The sequence below is a fragment of the Camelus bactrianus genome, chromosome 5 (assembly GCF_048773025.1).
Source record: "Camelus bactrianus isolate YW-2024 breed Bactrian camel chromosome 5, ASM4877302v1, whole genome shotgun sequence".
Lineage (NCBI taxonomy): Eukaryota > Metazoa > Chordata > Mammalia > Artiodactyla > Camelidae > Camelus > Camelus bactrianus.
The window spans coordinates 37,577,239-37,602,904 of NC_133543.1; the positions used below are offsets into that span (position 1 = coordinate 37,577,239).

Below are 25,666 nucleotides of genomic sequence, written 5' to 3' on the forward strand. Positions count from 1 at the left end.
ATATGTATATTCCTATATGACTGAAGTATTGTGCTGTACACCAGAAATTGATACATCATTGTAAACAACATTGTAAACATTAATAATTGGAGCTATTTCATGCTGGACACACAATTGAAGGCTTCCTAATGTAATATGCAAGATGTTAAATAGTCAATACAGTATCTTCTGGTAAATTTTCAAAGACACATTTCCTCCCGTGAAATCTCTAAAACTGGAAATAAGCAGGAGAGCCAATGCTTGATTTCTGAGTTTTAGTCAGATCACTTAGGTGGAATGGTGAAAGGAACCCAAGGGAAAAGTATAATTTTCCAGGATAAGTAACATTCATCAAAACCATCATGAAAATTTAAAATCGAATGAAATTATCTATTTTACTGCCCAAAACAAGTGACTGTTTCCAACCTTGTCCTAAATATCAGGAAAAAGTTATTTCTGATTGGCAGTCAGCCACGAACTAAATTTGACACCCTCTGTGCTAGTGAGACTGTACCAATTGAAATTAAATAAGGTCTTTAAATTGTTCTTCTTAATATATTGGGGAACTTGAAATAATTTTATTATTTCCAAAGAACAACTGACACAATGAGAGTTTTTTTTTCCTTAAATGGTGAATATGAAGATTTATTATAAACTGCCCAGTTTTTAGGCACCATTTCTTATTCCAAAGAGAAATGTGAGAGTAATAAGTACTTTTGATGATAACATAACAACTTGAATACCTAAAAATAAAATTTCAAAAGCAAAACCAAGCCTTTTTTTTTTCAGCTTTTCTCTTTGTTTATTTTAGATGGCAGGCAGCACTGGATAGGTTTAGGTTTAGACTTTTTTCTAAAAGCACTTCATTTCTGCCAGCATTTTAATATGAATTTAATTCTGCTGTTGGCTCTTATGAAACATACCATATTAGGATAAAAGCGGTCCAAACATTCTTTACCCAAGAGGATTTTACCTTCTCTGATAGGAGTCTTGAATTTTACCGTTACAGTTTCTGCAATTTAAAAACAGTCGGATGCTAATAAACTCCATTTCTCTCTGACTAAATTTTAAGCCCCTGAGGGGCAGGCACAGTGTTTTGACCTTCAGGCATTCATTCTCCAGCATCTGGCACAACGTGGGGTCAGCCCCTAGCTTTGCATTTCTCTCTCTCTTAATTCCAAGGTTTTCAGTCCCTTAAATTGATTCTTTCCATTATAAGTGTAAAAGAAAATTCTGGTCTTTACAAATTCAGTTTGGAGAGGAGATGTCTTCAAAGTAATAAGGGGACACTTGGCACTCTCGGTGAAAGAAAGTTCAAGAAAAAGATCACACTTGGCTCTGAGAAGCAGCTTTGGAGCTGTGGAACGAAATGCTGGGTAAAGTGGAAGAGTATTGCTCTTCAAGTCTTTTAAAAAGTAAGGAAGGTCTATGTAAATCACAAACTGCTAAACATAACATTACTCTTGGGAACTGTTTAAGAGTCAAGTCTGCTTATTGATGAACCTGGGTACGAAACAGAATTGGCCCACAAGACCACAACAGGTTGAGTCAACATGGCAGGCGGACAACTGGATAACTTACGGTTGATTTCAGCGGATGTAGCATCAACCCACATAATTTAAGAACAAAAATGTTTTTAATAACAGTGCACTTATGTTTGCAGGCATGCAGCACAGCTGGAAACAAGGAAGAATTCAAAAACAGAAATATATTTTGTATCTAAGAATAATTGAACACCAAAGAATTTTTTTTAAGGAAAAGGATATTCATTTTTGTCAAGCATTGACAGTGATTTGGGTGCAGAAGCTCTAATTTTCATATGATTCCATGAGTCTATTCTTCAAAGTATGCTATCTGAGATTGCCCCAGAGAACACGCGACCACCTCTACTTCTCCACCTCCATTCTTCTCCCGCTGAAAGTGAATGTTAATGAAATCCTCTACAGTTTCTTCATCTGTCTTCTGAAGGTTTTCCATTCCTGTCAGCAGCACCGTCCTCTTAGCTATTCCTGAAAATACCTAAGAAGGAAAATAAAAAAGACAAATAGAAAATTTTCTAAGAGCTTTGAATGGCAAAACTTTACATTTATAAGCTCTGCTTAATATTTTGGACATTATCTTAAGAGAGACAAGAGGCCTTGGGAAGATTTTTCAAGCAAGAGAATTATCAGAGTTGAATGTGAGTTTCAGAAAGATGACTCTGGTGGCACTGTGACAAACAGAGGAAAGGAGGGCAATTCTACTGCCAGAGAGACCAGTTAGAGAGGGAGTCAGGGGTGGAAGTGACAAGGTCAAGTGACTGAATGCTGGAGGTGAAGCAAACCAAGAGCTGGCATGCATTGTAGCTTTCAGGACCATGGACTAGGTAGATAGTGATGCCGTTTAATACCTGAGTAGGAACAGGAAAAAAAAGGAGCAGAGTTGGAGTAAAGATAACGATCTCAGAGAAAATGAGCAGGAAGAATTGCTTTTAATGCCCAATAATAGTAGACACATGAGAAAAATGTAGCTATGTCTCCACATATAAAAATATTGTGCCTTACTCTGAGTAATTTCAGGTTTTTCAAAAAGTGTGTTATAAATAATAAGGTACAGTTTGACATTAAAATAGTCTTTAAAAAGACAAATTCATTCTGCATCAAGCAGATATGAAGACACTATTTTGATATCCCTCACAAAGAAGATTGAAACAGTAACAGACTCACAACTTTTTATTATTTGTTGGGTAAGGTCGGACAGTAAGTTCCCAAAATGAAAGAAAAGAGATGGCATTACCTGAAACTTTTTCAAGTGTGTTTCTGTGTATGGAGAAACAATAACTCTATGGCAGTTTTGATTTATATAAAGAGGATAGTCTTTCATTTTCAAAATCTTGTCGGCAACTAGAAGTAAATTATAAAAAAAAATTCTTTTTTATATCATAAACATTTTTAACCAAAATTAAAACTTCCTTCAGACACAACACTATTACAGTAAAAAGTGACTTGAGTGATTGATTTCTAAGAAACTATATGGTCCACTTTAAAGACTTCATAGTACATAATTTTGAAAAATATAAGACCAAACAAAAATGAGATTAAAATAGCTCCATCTGTCTTGAACTTTCAGTCAATTAATGCACAGCTGGCTGCAGTGTCCTCAGATAGACCTACCTTAAACTACATAAAATGCAACAACCATCTGCAAAAAGTAGCCCAGCCATCCTAACAAAACTGAGTGTGTCCCAATCTCTCAAGAAGTATACATGAAACTGCAAGAGACAGGATACACTCTTTCCCTGTGTATATGATATATGTATATGTATATGATATATATACATATATATGTATATGATACACATAACAATATAAATGTACACACACATTCTACATATACTACTGTGTAACATATATTACAATATATGTATACACATATATAGAGCAAATTACTATATTACTATTTTATATTATATATATATACACACACACACACATATATATATAATTACTTGATTGTCCTAAAACTAATATATGATATTCTGTAAACCAATATAATGATGTTAATCAAAGGTGGGGGGCTGTTGAATGTCATCTAGAAAACATGAAAGCAAATAATAAAACTTTATCAGTTTCCTCCAACACAAAAAATAATCAGATTTATTTTTAAAAGCATTTTTCTCCTAGAGGAGAAAAAGGCAATGTGTCAAGATTGCATAAAGTTTAACACAAACAGTTCTTAAGAATGTCCAATCAGTTTGTTGTTTTTTTCCTCTCACCAGTCCACCTTGAATTGATAATATGGTACAGTGGTTAAGAGTACAGACCCTTGCCGGTGAGGATGTGGAGAAATTGGAACCCTGGTACATTGCTGGGAGGAACATAATGGGGTAGTCAATGTGGGAAACAGTATGGCAGTTCCTCAAAACATTAAACATAGAATTACCATATTATACAGAAATCCCAGAAAGATCTGGAAAGACATTTAACTAACCACATAATATAAGAAAGGGAAGTTTGGAAATTTAAGGAAATGTCTCAATTTTTATTACATTAATGTTGTTCTCTATTATTTCAATTTTCTTTAAAAGCATGTATTACTTCATTATGAAAAAACCTAACCAATGTTTTTTTGTTGCTGGGTTTTTTGTGGGGGAGGGAGGTGGTGGGAGGATTAGGTTTATTTATTTATTATTTATTTTTTAACAGAGGTACTGGGGATTGAACCCAGGACCTCGCGCATGCTAAGCACACACTCTACCACTAACCTATACTATCCTCCCACAGTCGATGTTTTTTAATTATATAGTTGGATTTCTATCACATGTGCAAACCCAGGAGAAGCCCTAAGACTAGATTAACTAGAGCAAGGGATTTTTACATCGAAAATCTGTTGAACATAGTAACAAAAGCAGCTGAAGAGTCTTCCATTTTTCATCCTAAGAATGCAAACCTCCCTAGGATGATTTGGTGAAAGTCCATTTCTACCTAAAAAGGGAACAGCTGTTCCTTTTACTTACCCCCTTGTCTTCGTGGAATCGTTTCCTTCCACCTAAGAGACCCTTGTTAGTCATAACAAATGAGACGGAAGACAGTTTTCTAAGTATTTTTTCAAAATTTCTGCACCACACCCACACCGTGTGATCTTGGGTAAGTCACATGCCTTGCCTACACCTTAGGCTCCTCATCAATAAAATGAATATAACACCTACATCCACAGCTGTGCTAGGATCAGAGGAGATACATGTATCAAACATCTGGCTCCATGCCTGGCATGTAATAAGAATGCACTAAGATGCAGATACTTTTTATTTGTAGTATCATACTTGGCAGCATTCTGGAAAATCATTTTCAGGACTCTTATTTTATTTTACTACATTTTATAAGGTTAAATAAAATCTCCTGTTACTACGTTGTCTAATAAATTCCAAATAAAAGAGGTAGAAAGGATACTTTCAGACGTGGCAGGACATAACTGAAATGGCAGAGCACCGTTTAACTTTCTCAGCACGTGTGTACCTCCACTCTCCGCAAACGTGATGACGGCACTCCCGGACTGCTTATCGTACTCCACGCTCTCCACTTCGCCGCCTCCGTTGCGGGACTTATAAAAACTCAGTTCTAGCTTGTCTCTCATCTGACTTTCAGGCAATATATCAGGAATTTCAGTAACGTTGACCTTCATTTTAGACACTTCTACGTGAACCTGGGAAATCGTTTCATGTTCAGAAATATGGATGAGAAAATTGTCCATGTTCAACAGAATTCTAAAATGCTTTAACCACCATGTTACCTGGAATCTGACTCCTGAGTTTAATGGGACCGGTTTGGCCATCATCTTCACGTTTACATCCTGCAGCTGCACATAATGTTCCCCCCTTCTGATCACATTTTGGGCAACTGAAAAATAATTTGGGAAGTATGAATTTCCAATACTTCAATACATTTTTACACGTTTGGTTTAATGACAAATTATCCTGAATATTTTAAATTTTCTTTAATTTTAAAGGATCTAACTTTTAAATTTTTCTAAGGATTTCTAAGTGATAACAGTCTTGGCACCACAGTAGGATAATGTTAATGTCAAAATACATCAGCAAAAATTACAATGTAGAAATTCTTATCAAGTTCTAGATTCATCTCTTAGGAGATAAGCTTGATAATTCTTCAGAAATTCATATGTTACTTCAGTACAGCCACATACCCTTTCTTTCCACTGCTGACAGAATTACCAGAGAATTCTCTTAGTACATTCAAACACAGCCAGAAATTTCTTCCACGTTGAGTAAGCTGGGAAAACTTTTGTAAGTCAGTATCATTATGACAATTAATCTTATTTATCATTTGTCACCCCTCCTTAATATGTTATAAGCACCATAGAAATAAACATTTGTTCTTGTCTCGGTCTTTCCCAAGGATTACATATTAAACAACACATAGGCTTGAAAAATCAGAGTGAGTCTTCTTTTTTGGTGATAGTTAATGAAGAATTCTACTTTCACTAAAATGCTCTTGAGATCGTTCATTAAAAAGCCGATAGCCTTGATACACCGATCATAAAACTATCAAACCTAATTTATCCATGCAAATAGAGAGGCTAAGTAATATAATTATGCCAAAAACCATTAGAAATCCAACAGCAACTCTGTGTCAGTTTAAAACGCGTGTGGGTATGTGTTTATTTTTACTTGCATGACATGAAAGTTTACAACACTGATATTTGGAGCTGCTTACTCTAATTTGTCATGAAGACAAGAGATGCCCACTCCCAGTCCTATAAACCTTACATGTGCTTCTGATAACCAGATAGCACAGCTAGAGGAAGCAAGAAACAGGGCTATAAAACAGGGCGTTGTCATGTGGGAATTCAGACTCACTGCACCACGATATGATTCTACAATTTGAATTATAGGGTTTTTTTTCGTTAATGACAACAAGCAACAATAATAGAGAATATTAACTAAGTAATACTTAGATGATGATCATTTCCTCCCAATCTCCTCCACCCCTCAAACCTCAACATCTGGTGATCTGACACAGCTGAGAGGAACCACCTATGTTTCAACTTTTGTGACTCAGACGATCAAAAGCCAACACTTTTAATTGTGTAAAAGCCCAAAGTTGTCCCAGGAGAGCAGAACCTTAGAGCCATATCAAGGGTGGAAGCAGTGATGCGGCTGTTTCTGAAGAAAATCCTATTCCCAGCATCCTCAGGTAATTCCTGTACAGAATCCCCTGCTTCCCAAATCCTCGTTTCTTTCAGTTATATCTCAGTTACCACTACCAACTGCCAACAAGTCTTAGTCTTCCCCTCCACCCTCAGCTGCAGGAGTGGACCCAGGGAGAGCAAACAGTATATGCATATACTGACCTGCCAGAATGCCTTTCTCTTTAACACTTATTTTCAGGCTATAGTAACAAACCAGGTTACAAACCAGCATCCGAGCACTGAAAGATCTGATCCTACCTATAACTTTGCAAGTATGAGAACGAAGACCCAGATGGTGGACTGCTCAAGGAATGTTGGTCCAGTAGAAAGTACAAGGGTCCTTGGGGATTGGCTTTCAGCTCTGCAATTTATTACCTGTATGATTAGATTCTGTTTTTAACGCATTCTGAAGGCTTCTGTTTCTTTTTGTTGGGGGGAGGTAATTAGAGTCATTTATTTTTATTTATTTTTTAACAGAGGTACTGGGGATTGAACCCAGGACCTTGTGCATGCTAAGCATGTGCTCTGCCACTGAGCTATACTCTCCCCTATTACCTGTATGGACCTTGAGCAATTTCCTTATCTTAGCTGCTGTTTCCTTATCTGAGAAATTCCTAACATGTAGCAATAACGACAGCTAACACTTATTAAATGTTTATTATGTATCAGACACTGTGCTAAGTATTTCATCAGTATTTCTCATTTAATACTCAAAGCAACCCCCTGAGGTAGGTATTGTCACAAAGCCGATCATAAAAATCTGAGATTTATAAAGAACCCAACCCAAATCACACTTCTAGATAGGGGCAAAGCTGGCACTCAAAGCCAGATTCTCCTCATTAAGGTGCCCCCAGCTCTCAAAAGGGTCCCATACCATGGCGGACTTAGCAAACATCAGGTCCCACCTCAAATGTCTGCCTTTGGGGCTCTTTCCATTCACAGGTCCTGTGCCTTTAAGCAAATCACTTAACCACCTGAGAATCTGTTTTCTCAGCTGTAAAGTGAAAACAGTATTTCCCCTCTCCTATTATTTTCATGGAGTCATGTGAGTATAAAATGAGATAACGTTTGTAAGAACTCTCTCAGAACTGTGTAGAGTTCTGCTTCATTGAAACCTTACCACTAGTATTATCATTTGCAGGTAACAGGTGCGGTAGAAGGATGCTGGTATTGGATATCACAACACCTGGGCTTGAGTCCCAGAGGTGTCATGTTCTGAATGAGTGACCATATTCAAGTCACCTAATGTCTCAGAGTCAGTTTTCTCATGTGTAAAACGGGGATAATCATACCTACCTCTGGGTGTCACTATGAGGATGAGATGAAATGGTTTATGTAAAAATTGTAAAGCAATGGCCGAACACCTATGAAAACTCTTTGAAAGTTCCATTGCTTTCCAAAGGTAACCAGTCAAATTTTTGAATATTAGCCTTACCTTCTTCTTTTTCAAAGGTGATAAGGGCTTGTCCTTTTTGTAGCTCATAAGGGACTTTTGAGCTCACTTGACACGAATAGGAGATATTTGAAAACTGGCTGTCACTCTCAGGATTCTCTACAGACGTGAACTTTATCTTTGTTTCAGGAATATCCTCGTTAATCTAATTCAAACAGAAATGTTTGATTAAAATCAAGACAAGAAATAACAAGTCTTTCAAATGATAATATGATTCGATCATCCAATAACTCACTCTTCACTGACTTCAGAATCCCACAGAATACTGAATGTGGGATTATTAATCTTTAATTTCTTTAATGTCTTTAGTAATTGTTTCTTCCCACGTAAGCACTCAGTCAGGTAATCAGATGCTGATCCTTTAATACTGTTTCACAGATGACATTCTAAGTATATAATCTCTCACTTTTTCTAATCAATGTTTTAACTGGTCAGTATTGTGTGGTGTTTAATCCTAAAGCCTACAAGTACCTTTCAAACAACTGTGCCAATAATAGGCTATCTCACAAGGAAGTCACTACACAGCATGTCTACCCTCATTGCAAAGAGTTGGGCATATGCCATGGTTATTCTGACAGCAAACCCAGATAGTTTCATCCAAAAAGAAGACTTCTGAATTTAATGACTTAAAATTTATCAAATTTAAATTCCCGCTTTCCCAATACCTGCTCATCAATTTTTTAACGATTGCCAAAATTTAGGTTTGTAAAAATGTGAAGGGACACTACAAATAAGATTTGCAACCTGGAGGATAAAGTTAAGTGGTTATACTTAGCTGCTGAAAATAACTGGGGTTAGTAGACACATACAACCTCACATAAATGCACAAATGAGTCGGGTGTTTGCATTTCTATTTCCCATGGTTATTTTACATGCTGAAGGAAAAAGTGTTATCGAAGAGACTCACAAAAAGATTAGAAATATCCAGTGAGTCATTTGATCTAATCTGGCACTTATTCTATGTCTTCACATGTAAATTCAGTAGAACTTCTGATTTAGCATATGTCCAATTTCAAAACAATCTGCCATGTCTTGAGAAAAAGCAGGGAGTTTCCTAATAATGTAGAAATACCCAGTATACCCTGAGAAGTTGAGAGCTTTCTGGAGACTGAGAGTGCCTGCTTCTCGTCCTGGGCACACTGTGGCAGGGAGCAATTCACTCATGCTTTCTGGACCCAAGTTTCAATCCTCTGTGAAGTGGACCAGCAGAGTGCACTGGGTTGCCAAGGCCCTTTGCATTGTAGGACTGAAAGGATTCTGACTGAATTCAGTCTGAAAAATAACCAGAATCTCAGCAGAGCTTCTCTAAGTCTCACAAACACAGGAAACCACACTTCCTGATAGTGATGTCTTACCCTTCATTTCAGAAACAAAAAGTGATAATGTTTTAAGCATTCAAATTGTTTGAAGTAAGTATTTTTCTTAACAATCTGGATTGTTATGAAGAAAAAAGGAGTGAAAGTTATGTCTAATTCAAATACAGGAAAATTTAGAAGAGAATTTAAATGGTGAAGATATAGGTCCAATTTTTTTAAACAGTGAAACTTATTTAAATAACTTGGATGAGGAGAACAACAAAGGAACTTAGTGAGAAGACCAAGAATTTAATCCAAAAGTGATTGATAATGACCACCTTTTTTTTGCTTTTGTATTAACATATACATAAATATTATAAAGTGTATTAACATAAACATACAGCAAGATGAAATTTCACAAGGTGATCACACATCTATGATCACCATACAGATCAATAATCAGAACAAGACCAACACCCTAGAGGCCCTCTTGTGGTCCCTTCCAGATCCTAACTGCCTCTAAGAGTAACCACCGTACCAACTTATAATATTCTGCTTTTGTACTATATTTAAACGAAAGCATACGGCAGGCCCTCTGTTATCTTTTCAAATTCACCACTGTTTTTATTCACAGTGTTGAGGAAAGTCATCCATGTTACTGCATGTAGTTGCAAGCTGTTCATTCTCATTGTGTGAATACACCCAAATTTATTAATTTATTCTACTATGAAGCGATAGTTGGGTTGTTTTCAGTTTGGGGCTATTGCAAACCATGGTGTCATGGATGATCATAATATTTTAGAAATGAATTCTGCATAATTAAATTGCTTTTTCTGAAAAATAGGGTCTGTTAAAAATGCAATACATAAAATAATTAAAGGGGTACCTGGGAATTTCTGGTGGCCTCTTGTAATTCAGCTTCAAGTTTTTGGATCTCCTCTGTTAACAGAATATTTTCCTTTGCAATTTCATCAATTAATTTCTAAAAAAAAAAAAAGAAAAAGGAAAAGCACCTAAAATTTAAACAGCCCTGACCTCATTTTTCTAAATGAATTAAAGAAGCAAAATTTCTCTCACTCTGAAGAAGGCAAAATAAGACTTTAGACAGTCTCAGAATAAATATGATTATGTGAATAATACATTTGTTGAATGTTTTACGTCATCACCTGTCAAGATGCCTACCACTGCCAAGGATTATTATCTCCATTATGCAAACAGGGAAACCACCTTTCACACTAGACCAAAGTCACAGAAATATCTGTAGTAGAGCAAGGATTAAGACCCAAATCTTCTGATAATTCAACACTCTATCAACTCTTTTCCTAGCTATTTGTGACTCCAATATGACTTTTAAATTGCACTGTAATTGTGGACATATGTTACTCTGGGGCAATTAGATTTTTTTTTGCTGTGATTCCCACAGTACAGCTGCCTTAACATGCCAGACATGGCCTTGGGTAATTGGTTTAAGCTACCTGAGCCTCCATTCCCTCTTGGGTCTGATCAGATAATTGCTAACTAAGATCTTAACTTCTAGGGGCAAATCAGAGAAATGAGAGAGGAGGTGAAAAAGCAGGTAATGTTGCAAGCCATGTAAGAGAAGGAATAGAAATACTGTTCTTCTTGTAAGTCTTGAATGATGGAAGTAAAAAAAAACTTGAAAACCCCACTACTCTCCCAAATTCAAGTTAATGTTGGACAAAGACATATAAAACATGCCTCACTGCAAAACTAATAGATATAAGTTAATTCTTAATAGTACTCAGTAATTGTTCCTTTTTACCTGGTTTTGTTCATCTCGCGTAAATTCTTCATCTAGACAACACTCCTTAAGAGCTTGTTTTTTGTTATCTTCATTGGCTGCCATGATTTCCTAATTATTATAAAAAAATAAATACTTTAAAATAGTATATACACATAAGCTCAAGAAAAAATAACTTTTATCCTTTTACAGATGAAACATCTCTTCTTCGCTGTATCTTTTTTTCCTATCAACAAGTCTTTATTATCATGTTACTTATACACAAAGTCTATATATTTCAAATAACTTTCACATCTATAAATATATTAAGGAGTTCTAAAAATCCTTTGCTTTTCAACACCATAGTAGAAAATATGAGTATTAACATTCCTTTGTAATATGAAAACAAATATATGTATGTATACGCAAGACTGGGACACTGTGCTGTATATCAGAAATTGATACATTGTAATTGACTATACTTCAATAATCAATTAGTTAATTAATTTAAAAAACATTCCTTTGTAGTTCACATAATGCTCCATTTTAAAAGACTATTATTTTGATCTTCCAGACTTCTTCAAAGGTTTTTATTTAAATATTTAATTCTCCCTATTATACCCCCAAATATAAATGGGGTAAAAAGACCTCCCAACACCCTTCCTCTATACATACAGGGGTTCTTACCTGGAGTTTTCACAAATCCTTCCCCTGAGTCCATACACTTGGACAGGAAAAAAATTACATCTTTATTTCTAATAACCTCTGACTGAAGCTTAGCATTCCCTTCAAATATGAATATAGGTGACAAGCCACATAGTACTTGCTGCATGTGTGACAAAAGTCACTGAGATGGCACAGTTATTTTCATAAAATATTTTAACTGTTCCAGATATCCTGAATCATTGTTTGTGTTTAATCTTGCTTCAAAATTATGACAGTCATTAAACATATGACTAGGTCTTGTAATAAACTGTAGTATATTAATATATATTACTATATTAAAATTGGCTTTTAAAAAATCTGATAATCATATTTCAGTATAATTGGTTTCCCTTATTGTTCTATGTATTTTGTTTTATACTATTTAAGAACTTTTTTCTTTGTTTGAGAAAGGTCCGCAGGCTTTATCAGACTGGGACCAAAAAAGTTAAGAACCCTTGCCTGCATATGAATTTGCTAAGATGAAGAGGACCGAGATCAAATATGAGACAAGGAATATCACACTGGTTTTTATTGTTTTAAAAGCTCATTAAAAATGTATCTATTAACACAATCTTCCAAGATTTCAAGTGACTAAATCCTCACTATTCCTACAAAAGAAACAGGAAAGACACATATTCCTCTTTAAAAATAAAATAGTAGACTAGCAAAAAATTAGTCATGTCTTAGTTTACTCCATGTGAACACAAGCAGTGTCAAAAAAAAGGGGTCTTGTGGTAGTTCTACTTTTTATTTTTTGAAAACCCTCCATACTGTTTTCCATAGTGGCTGCACTAATTTACATTCCCACCAACAGTGTACAAGGATTCCGTTTTCTCCACATCCATGCCAGCCAGGATTTGTTATCCACTTGTCTTTTTGATGATGGGTATTCTAACAGATATGAGGTGGTATCTCATGGGGTTTTAATTTGCATTTCACTAATGACTAGTGATGTTGAGCATCTTTTCATATGCCTGTTGGCCTTTCATCTATCTTCTTTGGAGAAATGTCTATTCAGGTCCTTTGCCCATTTTTTAATTGAGTTATTTCATTTTTTGGTTATTGAGTTGTCTGAGTTCTTTATATATTTTGGATATTAACCCCTTATCAGATATATGGTTTCGAAATATTTTTTGCCATTCCATAGGTTGTCTTTTCACAAAAGTTTATGGTTTCTTTTGCTACACAGAAGCTCTTTAGTTTGGTATGATCCAGCAATTTCACCTCTAGGAATACATTCAAAGGGAAAAAAAAACTAACTTGAAAAGACATCTGTACCTCCTGTTCACTGCAGCATTATTTACAATAGCCAAGGCATGGAAATAACCTAAATGTCCAACAATGGATGAATGAATAGATAAAGAAGTTGTGGCATATATATATGTGTGTGTGTGTGTGTGTGTGTGTGCGTGTGTGTGTGTATATACACACACATACACACACACAGTGATATTATTCAGCCGTAAAAAACAAGGAGATTCTACCATTTGCAGCAACATGAATGGACCTTGAAGGCATTACACTAAGTAAAATAAGTCAGACAGAAAAAGACAAATATTACATGATCTCACTTACATGGAGAATCAAAAAAACAAAACAACAAAACTCATAGAAAAAAGTTCAGATTTGTAGTTATTGGAGGCAGAGGGTCAGGGGGAATGGGAATAGGAGGAAGGTGGTCAAAAGGTACAAACTTCCAGTTATAAGATAAATAAGTAGCAGGATGTAATGTACAACATGATGACTATAGCTAAAGCTGCCACATGATACACAGGAAAGTTAAGAGAGTAAATCCTAAGAGTTCTAATCATAAAGAGAAATTTTTCCCCTTTTTTCTTTCATTTCTTTTTATTGTGTCTATATGACAAGACAGATGTTAGCTGAACTTATTGTGGTAATCATTTTGTAATATACATGAGTCAAACCATTGTGCTATAAACTTATACAGTGATATATGTCAATTATTTCTCAATAAAAATGGAGAAGAGAGGGAGTCATGTAGCACACACATCTTAGTTTCTGATCTATTCTCCAATAAAAGGAACCAGGGCTCCTTTGAGCAATGGCTGCTTCTACAACTGGGGCAGGAAATACATAAGATGAGACTGAAGCTCCCAGGGGCCAAAGGCACATAAGGGGGATTGATTTATCAAGTAAGTAAATATAGGGAGACAATAGGAGTCTGGTTTTCACTGTCAGAGAAGGTGACTGTAAATATGGAAAGGGAGAAAAACAGAATGAATGCTATGAATTGGAACTGGAGATATCTATATAATCTCATGATTTATGATAGATTGATAAAAAATTCAGAAATTTAAATATAGATTTAAGTGTGTATGTATGTGTGTGAGATATATATTCCCCAGCTCTGTCTGCTGAAAGGGCCTGGAAGCAAAGACAATAGCAATGAGCACACCTAGCACCCAGAATTTGGTTTCTCAGCTACCAGGAACCAAGGCTATTCAGAGAAATGGCTGATCCTAAGACTGGGACAGGACAAATGCGACATACGCATCTTATGGCACCAGAAAGCAAGAAGTGCTAAAAAAAAAAAATGATGAGGATATGTCAGAAGAACACAGAGTCCAACCTGAGCTGCTTCTTGCTGGCCAAACCTGGGAATAAATTAATCATCAAAATAAATAATGATAGTAATAATTAAATCCACTAAGTAAAATAGAGAACTATTGAGTCCATACTAGATAACTATGTAGTAAGATGAGATAGACAGATAGATAGATAGATAGATAGATAGATAGATAGATAGATAGACAGACAGACAGATAGACAGAGAGAGATAGAGAGATTGATTGATTGAAATTTTGGTGAGGAAAGGACCATTTAGGTGTTTCAAAATAATTACCCACAAGTACTGCTAACCAAATTCCAATGCAACCCCAATCACTTGGTTACATGTTTTATGGACTCACCAGTCCTGGCATTGACAAGCCCTTGAAGGAGATCAACAACTTCAATGGGGATAAATATCAGCTTGTCCTTTTGCACTAAACACATCAAGCTGACTACAAGAACATAAGCACCACAAGGGCTGTGGTTTTTGTTTTGTTGTCTAGAGTATGCCCTAGTTCCCCTGGAATGCTACCAAAACAGTATCCAAAAGGGTGCCAGGGACATAGTTTGTCCTCAAGAAATGATTTTTTTTAATTGAAGTAAAGTTTCCTTACACTGAACAACCTGTTCTTGAACTTCATATAAGTAGAATGATTTAGTATGTATCCTTTTGTATGTGCTAGAGTTTTAAACTCAACATGTTTTGGAGATTTGTCCATGTTATTGCATGTATTAGTAGTTTGTTCTTTTTTATTGCTGTATAGTATTCCACGCATAAGTAGTCCACAATTTGCTTTTCCATTCTCTTGTTGATGGATATTTGGTTGTTTACAATTTGGGGCTACTATGACTAAAGCTTTCCAAAACAAAACATAAACAGACAGAAGAAATACTTCCCTACAAAACACTTGTTAATTTCAAAGGGGAAAACAGTAACTTTACGGTGAAGAAACCCGGCAGACACCACCATAATGAAGTAATCAGGGTAAATAATGGGATACATCAAAATCATCTGATGTATGATAAGTACACTGAGAACACAGCATGACTTCTATGATATTCCTGCCAAAGATGCATAAGCTAAATCTAAACATGAGGAAATAGGAGACAACTGGTCTGTTCTCTTCAAAAGTGCCAAGTTCATGAAAGCCAAGCAAAGACTGAGAAACTGTTCCAGACAGGATACTAAGACATTACAACTAAATGCAATGCATGATTCTGAACTGGGTCCTTTTGTTATACAGGATATTATTGGGACAACTGGCAAAATCTGAATTGGATCTAAGGATTAGATGGCAGTAATGTATCAATATTAACATCCTGATTTGGTCACTGTATTGTAGTTATGTAGAGAATACCTTTTTTGTGGGAAATATACACTCAAGAATTCCAGAGTAATGGGTCACAAAGTTGGAGACCTACTCTCAAATAACTCAGGAAACAGAAAAGTTGTTACTTGCAAATTTTCTGTAAGTTTGAGAGGGTTTAAAAATAAAAAAGATATATAGTAGTAGCTCTCCACTGCATCAACAATTGCAGAATCATTATAACGACATTCACCCAAGGTCTTACACAATCTAACCCTAAGTTACTTTCTAGTCTTATTTAGACAACTTCTGGACTAAGTCCCTTGACCACACCGAACACTCTAAGGGTTTCTCTTCTCCCTCCTGTCCCTCAGTGTCACATCCTTCTTCCCCTCCCAACCTTAATTTCCACCTAACGAAGTCCTACTGTTCAGCATCCATTCCAAAATCTGCCCCCCCCCCAGATTCTTGAAGACTTTTCTGATTTCCCCAAATGATGCTACTTCTCCTCTTATCATCTCTTCTGGGGAGATTTAATTATTTGTGTAGCTGTGTCATTTTCTGTTACTAGATGGTCATGACCTTGAGGCCAGGGACCATGTCCACTCCTCTTTGTATTCATTCAGAGCACAAGTTCACATACTGAAAACACTCAATATTTATACAATTGTGTTATCTTGACTCAGGTATTTTTTCTGCTCAGGACATACCAGGCATATGAAGTTCTCTTATTACATTTCCAGAAAGCAGAAACTGCTACATTATTTAACTGTTTTTTTTTAAGGTCTATATTCTTAAGAGTTTATAATAAAGGCTGTCAGTAGTATATTTAACTCATATAAATGGTCTACTACATAATATCCCCAGAACTTCTTACAGAATATCTAGTATCTGAATACTTTCCCTCTTTGCATGAATGAGATGTACACTAATGGCTTTTCTTTCATGCAATCAGATTGTAGACAGAATGGCCTCCTTAAAGATGTCCACTTCCTAATCTCCAGAATCTGCAAATATGTTAGCTACATTGCAAAGGAGAAATAACGTTGTAGACTGACTTACGTTTGCTATTCAGCTGACTTTAAAATATGAAGCTCTTCCTTGATTATTGGTGGGGACCAATGTAATCACCAGGGTCCTCTTCAAAGTCAAAGAGTAAGGCAGAAGAGCAGAATCAGAGTGAGATGTGACAACGGAAGAATAGTCAGATGCAACCCACGCCGGCTTTGAAGATGGAGAAAAGGGCACCACTGAGCCGAAGGAGTTGAGCAGCCTAGAGAAGCTGGAAAAGACAAGGAAACAGACTCACCCACCCCATTAGCCTCCAGAAAGGAAGACAGCCCTGCAGACACCATGATTTTAGCCCAGTGACAACCCCCCCCCCAATTTGGCCTTCTAACCCACAGAATTTTAAGATAATAAACGCAGTTTTTAAGCCACTAAATCCGAGGTGATTTGTTATAGCAGAGAATGAAAAAAACAATACAAATCACCTCCACTCATTTACCACCTATTTCCCTAACATATTCGTATCACTGTGGTGCCTGGCCTGACAGAAGCGAATCTTCCCATATGCATGCCTGGCAGCAAAAAGAAATGAAATTAGGCGAAGGAAGGGGAAAAGGAGATGATGATTAATAAAATGGTGATGTGCAGATATAGTGTTTGTTTGTTTGTTTGTTTGTTTTGATTCACGCATGTTTTACGGACAGGAAAACATCACATTTTCTTTTGGATGTCTCTTTCAAGAAAAATCTCTGCATATTCCAAAAAGTGAGGCACGGAGGGCCAAACCCTGCGCCTACCAAGAAAGTAAAAATCCTTAAGGAATCTGTTTTCCTCAGAACGATCTCCAGAGACACTATATGAACAGTGAGGAAACAAAGCATTTTTAGTTTCAATTTCTGAAGCGAAGCGAAGCAAAGCAAAGGAGACGGGGTCAGAGGCCAGGACTGCAGGGAGAAGGCCCCGTGAGCCCGGGGACGCGCGCTCCCCCTCAGTGGCTGTGCGGTCCCCGTGACCCCCGCAGCGGGCAGCGCAGGGGCGCGGCTGTGGACCTTGGGGTTGCGGGGCGCAGAGCCGCCGCCCCCACGCTCTCGGCCGGCGGGGCGTTTCCCCCCAACGCGGTCCCCGACCCCGCGGAACCCGCCTCGCCGCCACCCACGGCCTCTCCAGCCCGGGACTATTAGGAGCAGGGATGACAGCACTGGAGCAGGGCGCCCACTCACCCGCCTCCGCCGGCCGAGCGCCGCGCCCTGGTTCCCGGAAACTTCGCCGGCGGCGCCCGGATGGAGCGCCCGCGGGAGTCGCTGGAACCCCGCGGCCGGCCCGGCGCTGCTTAGTCCAGAAGCGTCTTGTGCCTTTTTCAAGTGGGTGTCCCCCGATCAACAGTTTGGTTCCTTTGGGAAAAAGAAAGAAAGACAGAAAGAAAAAGTGAAAAGAAAAGTAATCAAATGATGACTTTCTTTAAATCTAGCCACTGCTCGAATACCAAACCTGTTGTCCCCGATGATTAGTCACGAACAAGTTATACCTAGTTTCACTTTCAATTCTTTAAAACGTAGTAGTTTTGTTTTTGTTTTGAGGAAGTCTATCCCCAAAGTATTCCTGAAGCTTCAATAGACACTAATTTTAGGACATGTTTTAAAAATTACTCCTTTGTGTGTGAATTGCAGGGAGTACTGGAAAAGGGGATAGAAACCAAATAAATTCAAAATGTAATTTTCACTGTAATTTATTGCTCATTATAACCTTAATCTACAAATTTTTGAAGCCAGCCCAAAGTCAACTTTTGTGTTTGTCCTTTGTAACTTCCCGCGTAGTTGGGAAAGCTGTGGTGTTCAGTTGGTTCCTGTGACCCCATGTCCCTTGAAAGTTTCCTTATAATCTTTTGTTTTGTTGTGACGCTTATAAATAAAAACTTCACTAGGTGTGATCTTTTCCTTTGAAATGGAAAACATCTGGTTTATTTGAAGAACTGCAATGTTTCTTAATCCTACACAAAGAGCCACCCCACAGCTGTACTTGATGGTAAATAGAGGTCAGGGAAGAGATGTATCAAAATGACTTCCAGACATAAATTCTAGTTTTATAGTGCTGTATAGTCATTTATAAAGACCAATATAGTGGTCTAAAATAAGAGATTAACCAAAGTCAAATTCCTTTATGTAAAGAATATTGATGGCAATCAATTTAAAGTGGCCTTTCGTGAAAAAAATAAAGTGGTGTGTGATAAGGACTTTTGTGTTCATCAGCCCAGTCAAAAAAAAGTACAAAAATGCCACCTGTTACAGTTTGAGAATGACTTGCGTTCCCCCTTAGAATTATAGAGAAGATGAACTCTAGAGGTTATTTAGTTCAAACCTTATTTCTTCTTTTACCTTAATTTTGTTTTTTTATAAGGCAACACTAAGCAATAGGACCATGACCAAAACAGGACTCATCTAATATTGAGTCCCATCCTGTTAGAGGGCAAAGGATACAGGTAGTAAGGAAAACTTGATGGCCACCCACCTGCTAAAGCTGAGCCATGTATAACAGTCTGAACTCAACTCAGCATCAAAAACAGTACTCTGCAAAGCTCTGGGGTTCTGAAGATGAATAGTCAGCTCCCGGACATAAAATGCTAACAATTATAATTGCTAACATCTACTGAGAACACCTAGGCATTTTATACACCTTTTTATTTTGCCAACAACAGCATGAGGTATAGGTATTATCCCCATTTTGCAAATAAGGAAACTAAGGCTTAAAGTGGTAACCCAAAACCAAGCAGTTAATATGTGAAGACACTGACATCGTACTCTACTCTCAACAGTGAAATTGGTGTCTCCACACTGTTCTATGGTGCATGAAAAAGAAGGAACTCTATGGGCAAGTACGATTAGGCAATGCAGCCTGCTGGATTCACATTTGGGAGATTCATAATGCATCTCAGCACATTAAGAGTTTTGAGAAGTGTTGCAGGGAAAAATTAAAGCATGCATTTAAAAGTTTAACTTTATTTTACCTTTAATTTCTCAAACTAATTTGACCACTAAATCCTTTTCTTCAAGGAGCAGCTATTAAAATCTTGAAAAGTTTCTAATGGGGCAATTTGAGTAATGCTTTACTAATGATGGGGTTCAGGACATGCTACCTCAAAACATGGCACCTGGGCGTATTGAATATTTTAAGCTGAAGGAGTTTGAGAAAATAGTAGAGGCAAGAAGGTCACTCTGACCTTTCCCCTCACTCCGCCACCCTTCTCCTCTGATATAATTCATAAAAGCCTTCTGTGGGAGGCTCTCTCCCTAACCCTCCAGGAAACGAGCATTCTTTTTTTTTTTTTAATGCTTATTTTTAACTTCTTTTTTTAACATTTTATTTTTTATATTTTATTTATTTATTATTGTATTATTTAATTATTTTGTTTTGGCAGTGGCGAGGGGTGAGGTAATTAGGTTTATTTATTTTTAGAGGAGGTACTGGGGATAGAAGCCAGGACGTCATGCATGCAAAGCATACACTCTACTACTTAAGCTATACCCTCCCCCTGGAAACGAGCATTCTTAACTCCAAAGACAAAGGGATATGGAGAAGAATCCTAACAAACCGGCCTTGCTAAGTTTTCCCCAGTGTACTACGATTGCCTCATCCTCTCTGACCCTATCATATTCCTCCATGACTGTCCACTCTTCATCAAACCCAGCATAAAAATACTCAGGCCTGACTGTTGCTGTGGGTCATTTCCTTACGAAGAATTTCATGTCTTATTAAAAACCTATGTTAAATATATTTGTCTGCTTTTCTCCTGTTCATCTGCCTTTGGCAGTTTAATTTTCAGACCCAGCCAGGAACCCTAAGAGGGTCAAGTAAAACTTTTTCCTTCTCCACATTAAATTATATCATCTCCAAATATAAAAGTTATTATTTATTGAGTGTCTATCACACACTCAATAAATATGAAGTGGTACATGAGATGCCTTGGACATGTCATGTAAATCTACACTTCCATGATATGAGATGTATATTATGTTACAAATTTATCTCCCCACCAGATGGCAATGAATTCATCTCAGACTTCCCTATAAATTCACCCCCCCCAACACACACACACCAGTGTTACATACTGTACAGTGTGTTCTATGAAGAAGTGTGATCCTGGGAGTAGCAGAACACAAAGGAGAAGGCAGTCTCCTCTATCTCAGGAAGTCATTTACTCCTTGGAAGAGGTGAGGATTGAGTTGACTTTTAAAGGTAGAGGAGGTGAACTGAGACCATAGATCAGGTCAAAAAATCCCAGAGGAATAAAACAACTTGGGAGGCACCAAGAGTTTAGTGAATACGTAGACCATGAGCAAACTACCTGATACCTACTATGTTACGCTCTTTCTTTTAGAAAAGGTCTAGCGCACAAAGTTTATGCTGCTGTTGCCGAGATTTTAGTGATCCTGCTTGCAGTTCATCCTTGGGGAAGTTGAAACATTTATAACATGCCCAGCATTGTGCAGGGTACTGGGGGATACAAAGGAATTATTCTTGTTTTCAAGAGGTTTGAAACTGAAATATCTGGAGTAAAGGAATGTTGCTAAGAGAGTAAATCTTAAATATTCTCACCACAAAAAAAGACATGATAATTATGTAACACGATGGAAGTAGTAACTGTGGTAATCATCTGGCAGTATATAAGTGTATCAAATCCGCATGTTTTGGCCTTAAACTTACACAATGTTATATGTCAATTATTATCTCAACATGGATGGAAAAAATCAATAAAATTGTAGACAACAGATTTTTTAAAAATAAAGGAAAACAAGTACCCAATCCCTTACTCTTTATTGGGCAGGTTGCACTATATAGTAAAGAGTTCAGTTTTGATATCAGATGTTGGTTTGAACCAATTTCAAGTTACTGAGGTTTCCCTAGCCTCGGTTTTCTCCCTTGTGAAATGGGGCTGTTGTGAATGAGTTACTGCTACATCTCAAGGGCTAAGCCCAGTGCCTTATCCAGGATAAGAGCTCAGTAAATGGTAGCTGATAGCTAGTAATATACTGGTGAGAATTTTTTTTCCCCATGTTCTTCTTGCACATTTCTTCTGCTTTATCTTCCTACCTAAAAGAGTACTTTTAAGACAAAGACCAGTTTTTATTTCTTTTGTTAGCTACACTTACTAGTACAGTGACTAGATCTAGTACATGCTATATATATACTTATTTCTAGCTAGCAGTTAGATATAATAAGAGTAGGAGTCAAATACTCTGGGCCCAGTGTTATAACCCCTTTGTACAGGTTTTCATATTAGGGTGTACGTATGAATAAAGTTTGTGTAAGTGAATGAAATATTGTGAAATAGATCCAATATTTATAAATAGAAGTTCATCCAAGTAAAATGAGAATAATAAAATTAAGGAATAAAGGATGTCATCTTCTTGAATCATGCCTGGGCCACTGATTTATCAAATAAACATAATTGATCAGTCAGAAAATTCTGTTTTGTTAAAGTAGTTAGAGAATGAAGCTGGTATCTTTGGACAATGCTGGAAAGAACAAGTAAGCATTTTGCTCATGAACTAGAGGTTCAAAAACAAACACTGACCCTTAATATCCAAGCCTTTAAGATATCAAGCAGTAAACCTCAATAATATGGTAAAGAAATTATTTTAAGTAGATCTGAGGATACTGCTGATGTTTTTCTGCTTTGCTTACAAACTGAATACTGCTTCTGACAGAATTCTCTCAGTGTGAACTGATGGTCAGATAAATCCAACTGTTTGGCTTGAACTTAAAATCACAGGGGAGAAAAAGCTTAAAGAATCTTGGGATTCTCAGAGCACTTAAAGAGAACATAGCCTTGGAATGTGGAAAAAATCGAAATATTAAATTCTGATTATCACCAAAAAAAATCCCAGAATCTCGATTTTTTTTTTAGAAAGAATTGGGCAAAGCACCCAAATAAATCAACGTAGCTTCTCAGGGAGCTCAGCTGTTAAGGGACCGTGCATAAACGTAGTAGAAAAACAGCTAAAGAAATATTAGAAGAAATTTATTTTATTTGACTCTCTGTGTTTTTTGATTTGGGAATTTGTAGTTTGTTTTTGCCTGAGGGACTGTATGAGGAGTTCTAGAAATTGCCAAGTGGAAAGATTTGGATTGGTGTCTGAATAAATTGTTTCTGATTATTTCCCTGGTTTGACTAGTTCTCTACAAGAGGTGTCAAGTCTCTGCTACAAGGGAGTTCACTGATCTATTCAGAGTATTAAAAAATATCAGGCAAAAGAGTTCAACTTCTTGTTCTAAGTTAAATTCATTTTCTATTTGGTCTTGGTGTACCTAGTTATATGTAGGGACAATTTCCATTAAAATATATCTCAGTATAATCTATAATTTCTATTGATTTCCCTTGAATTGTGTGCCAGTCACAAGAAAGGGGAAATGTGTGTGAGAAAGATGATGTCTTGGAGACCAGAGCTGCTCAAACAAATCAGCTGGGGACCTTGTCAACATGTAGATCCTGATTCCATAGGTTCAGTGTGCAGGTTCTGCATTTTGAATGTTGCCTGGTGATGCTGATGGTGCCAGTCCTTGCACCATACTTTGAGTAGCAAGGCTGTAGACTAACTAGTTCACTAAATAACAAAGAGTCAGCAGAAATGGTCATTCCAGTGGAAGGGTACTGTGCACTGTGTGGTTCTCCCTGTCCTCACTCAGTCAGGGAGCACAGGACCTCTTCCTGTTTGCCAGCCTGGTGGCTTAGGTTCATGGATGGAAGGCAAGGCATTTCTTGGTAGGAAGGACAACAGTGGCTCCTGTCTTTCATGCCATCTCCTTCGGAGAACAAAGGCTCCTTGTCTGCAGTTAGGCTGCCATTACAGCTGCTCTGAAATGGAAAGGAGGGAATAAGCCATAATAGTGAACGGGTCAAAATGATGCAAAAGTAGAAAGAGGAAGTAAGGAGAAGCCGGGGGGGGGGGGGGGGGGACAGGACTAATGTATCCGGGAATTTTGAAAGGAATATTCTTTTAGCTTTCATTAATTATTCATTTCAATTTATTCTAACTGGTTTGCCCTGGTATACAATGTAACAAGATAGAATGACCTCACACACAGGGCTCATTTTAATAACAAAATATCTGCATGGGGCAGTTTGATGATGTTGAATACACAAAGCCAGAGGTAATTCATCCCTCTAAGTGTTTAAATTCCTCCATAGAAATTATTTAAAAAACCAATCTTCATCCCCAATAAAAATAAAACAAAAAAGTGTCCTTCAGATCTTATTGCTTGGTGACTTTATGATTTGGAATAGAAACAGGATTGCCTTTTGGGAGGTTGACCTTAGCTGTTTTTCAACCTTTTGAAGAATAAAAACTCTAGTTTTGGTGCCAATACTCAAAGTTTTCTCAGGTGGGTGAACAACAGCTGGTAGGTTGGCTTGTCATGGAAATTACACTCCCTTAAAATCACCAGGAGAACAGGCTGAGTCTCTACTCTGATCCTTACTAGCTCTGTGAATTTGGGCATGTGTGAAGTGCCTGACACATAACAGGTACTCAAAAAAAAAAAAAAAAGTGAGTTCTGATAGTATTTCCCTTGAACTTTCTAAGTCTGTATTTCTCAGTTTCCTCAAATGTAAAATGAAAATATAATGTCTACCTAACAATTATAGAGTGTTTTGTGAGCTAACGTACATAAAAATACTTTTTGAACAGTAAACATAAAGTAAAAGAGTATTATTAATACTGTCTTCAGAGTTGATCTGAAGAGGTAATTGTGGGATAGGAGAAATAACTAGATAATTTAAATAAAATTTAGGATCTCATGGGGTCACCAAGGTAATTACATTTAAACACACTGAGTGTGCACTGCACAGCGTCTCTTGGTGTCCCCTGGAAATGAGTAATACATGCTAGGCAGAGATTCTGGGCTGCCAAGACCTGCTTGGCTGCTGGTCTAGAATTAGAACAAGTAAGAACACATTAGTCAAATAATAAGTCCAAGATTCACTCTTCCTCTCCACTCCTCCCAACCCTCACTGCACCTCGACTCTCTGTTCCAACTATTTTTTCACATTATTTTATGAAATTTACATATGATGGACAGGTAATTCTTGAGTGACTTTTTTGTGATCTAGTCTCTACCTGAAGGTACTCCAAGCAGCAATGTAATTGTCCCTTCTTTTTTTCATAGGTTCCTTTCTGTGGCCACTTACCTGATCTGCCCTCTCCTAGAGACAATGTGACCCAATGGCCCAGGTTGCTTAAGACTCCATTTCAAATATTCTACCCAGTTTTATTACATGCCACAGCCAGTATCTCTTTTTCTCCACACCCCCTTGCATTAAAATTCATAGTAGATTGTCTTATTTCCACAGAAAACTTTTCTTGATGCCTAATTTACATCTGCTAATGATTCCCTTTGTCCTTTCATCCTGCACACGCCTCCCAGATTATTCTTCTGTGCTGCCTTTATCATACCATTCCAGACCTTAAGCACTTGCAGGTCATATCTAATATATACAGCCCAGACTCCAAAGGGCAAGACCTTCCCTCCTCTCCATGCTCTCAATCCCAAAATCTTTCTACAACAAGCTGATTACAGCTTGTCTTTTTAACTTTATCATCCATTACTCCTCTTCTCTGTATCCAGCTAAAGCACTCAGCCATCCAACTCCAGAATAGTCTTATCAACAAACTGGTCTTCCTTATCTCACCATTTCCCTTTCCTGAGATGTTTTCCCTCTCTTTTCTATTATTTCAGTCATACGGTTAGATAAGTGAACTTCTAACAAACACATGTCATAGCTTAAATGTAGGGCTGATATTCAAAATATTAACAGCTAACCAGTATGGACACACTGAATCATCAGAAAGGCTCTAGCCAGAGTGCTGGGGTGGTGTCCTAGAGAATTCTTCTGACTCAGGCGCTAATCCTACAGTTATTGGATCCTAGT

The 25,666-nt window shown here is 37.2% G+C and overlaps 1 protein-coding gene across 3 annotated transcripts; it reads right to left on the reverse strand.

Moving 5' to 3' along the window:
• Window positions 1-240: 240 nt before the first annotated feature.
• Window positions 241-18,357, reverse strand: NMI (N-myc and STAT interactor). 3 transcript variants are annotated; one of them, XM_074363664.1, is made up of 10 exons: window positions 18,232-18,357; window positions 17,964-18,134; window positions 16,798-16,875; window positions 11,195-11,284; window positions 10,298-10,393; window positions 8,099-8,261; window positions 5,248-5,354; window positions 4,974-5,160; window positions 2,755-2,861; window positions 241-1,998 (listed from the first exon to the last, which is right to left on the reverse strand). In XM_074363664.1, the coding sequence occupies exons 4-10, from the start codon at window positions 11,276-11,278 to the stop codon at window positions 1,813-1,815; spliced, it is 930 nt and encodes a 309-aa protein (XP_074219765.1). In that variant the 5' UTR covers window positions 11,279-11,284; window positions 16,798-16,875; window positions 17,964-18,134; window positions 18,232-18,357; the 3' UTR covers window positions 241-1,812. The 3 variants fall into 3 exon arrangements, with proteins under 3 accessions (XP_074219765.1, XP_074219764.1, XP_074219766.1); XM_074363663.1 differs by having other exon boundaries at window positions 16,798-17,017; XM_074363665.1 differs by lacking the exon at window positions 16,798-16,875.
• Window positions 18,358-25,666: the final 7,309 nt, after the last annotated feature.

Excerpts from the sequence above, each read along its gene's own strand:
- NMI (XM_074363665.1), bottom strand. The coding sequence starts at position 11,278 with ATGGCAGCCAATGAAGATAACAAAAAACAAGCTCTTAAGGAGTGTTGT. Across the intron at positions 10,394-11,194 it reads CGCGAGATGAACAAAACCAG|AAATTAATTGATGAAATTGC; the intron begins GTAAAAAGGAAC and ends TTTTTTTTTTAG. Across the intron at positions 2,862-4,973 it reads CACGTTTGCGGAGAGTGGAG|TTGCCGACAAGATTTTGAAA; the intron begins GTACACACGTGC and ends ATTTACTTCTAG.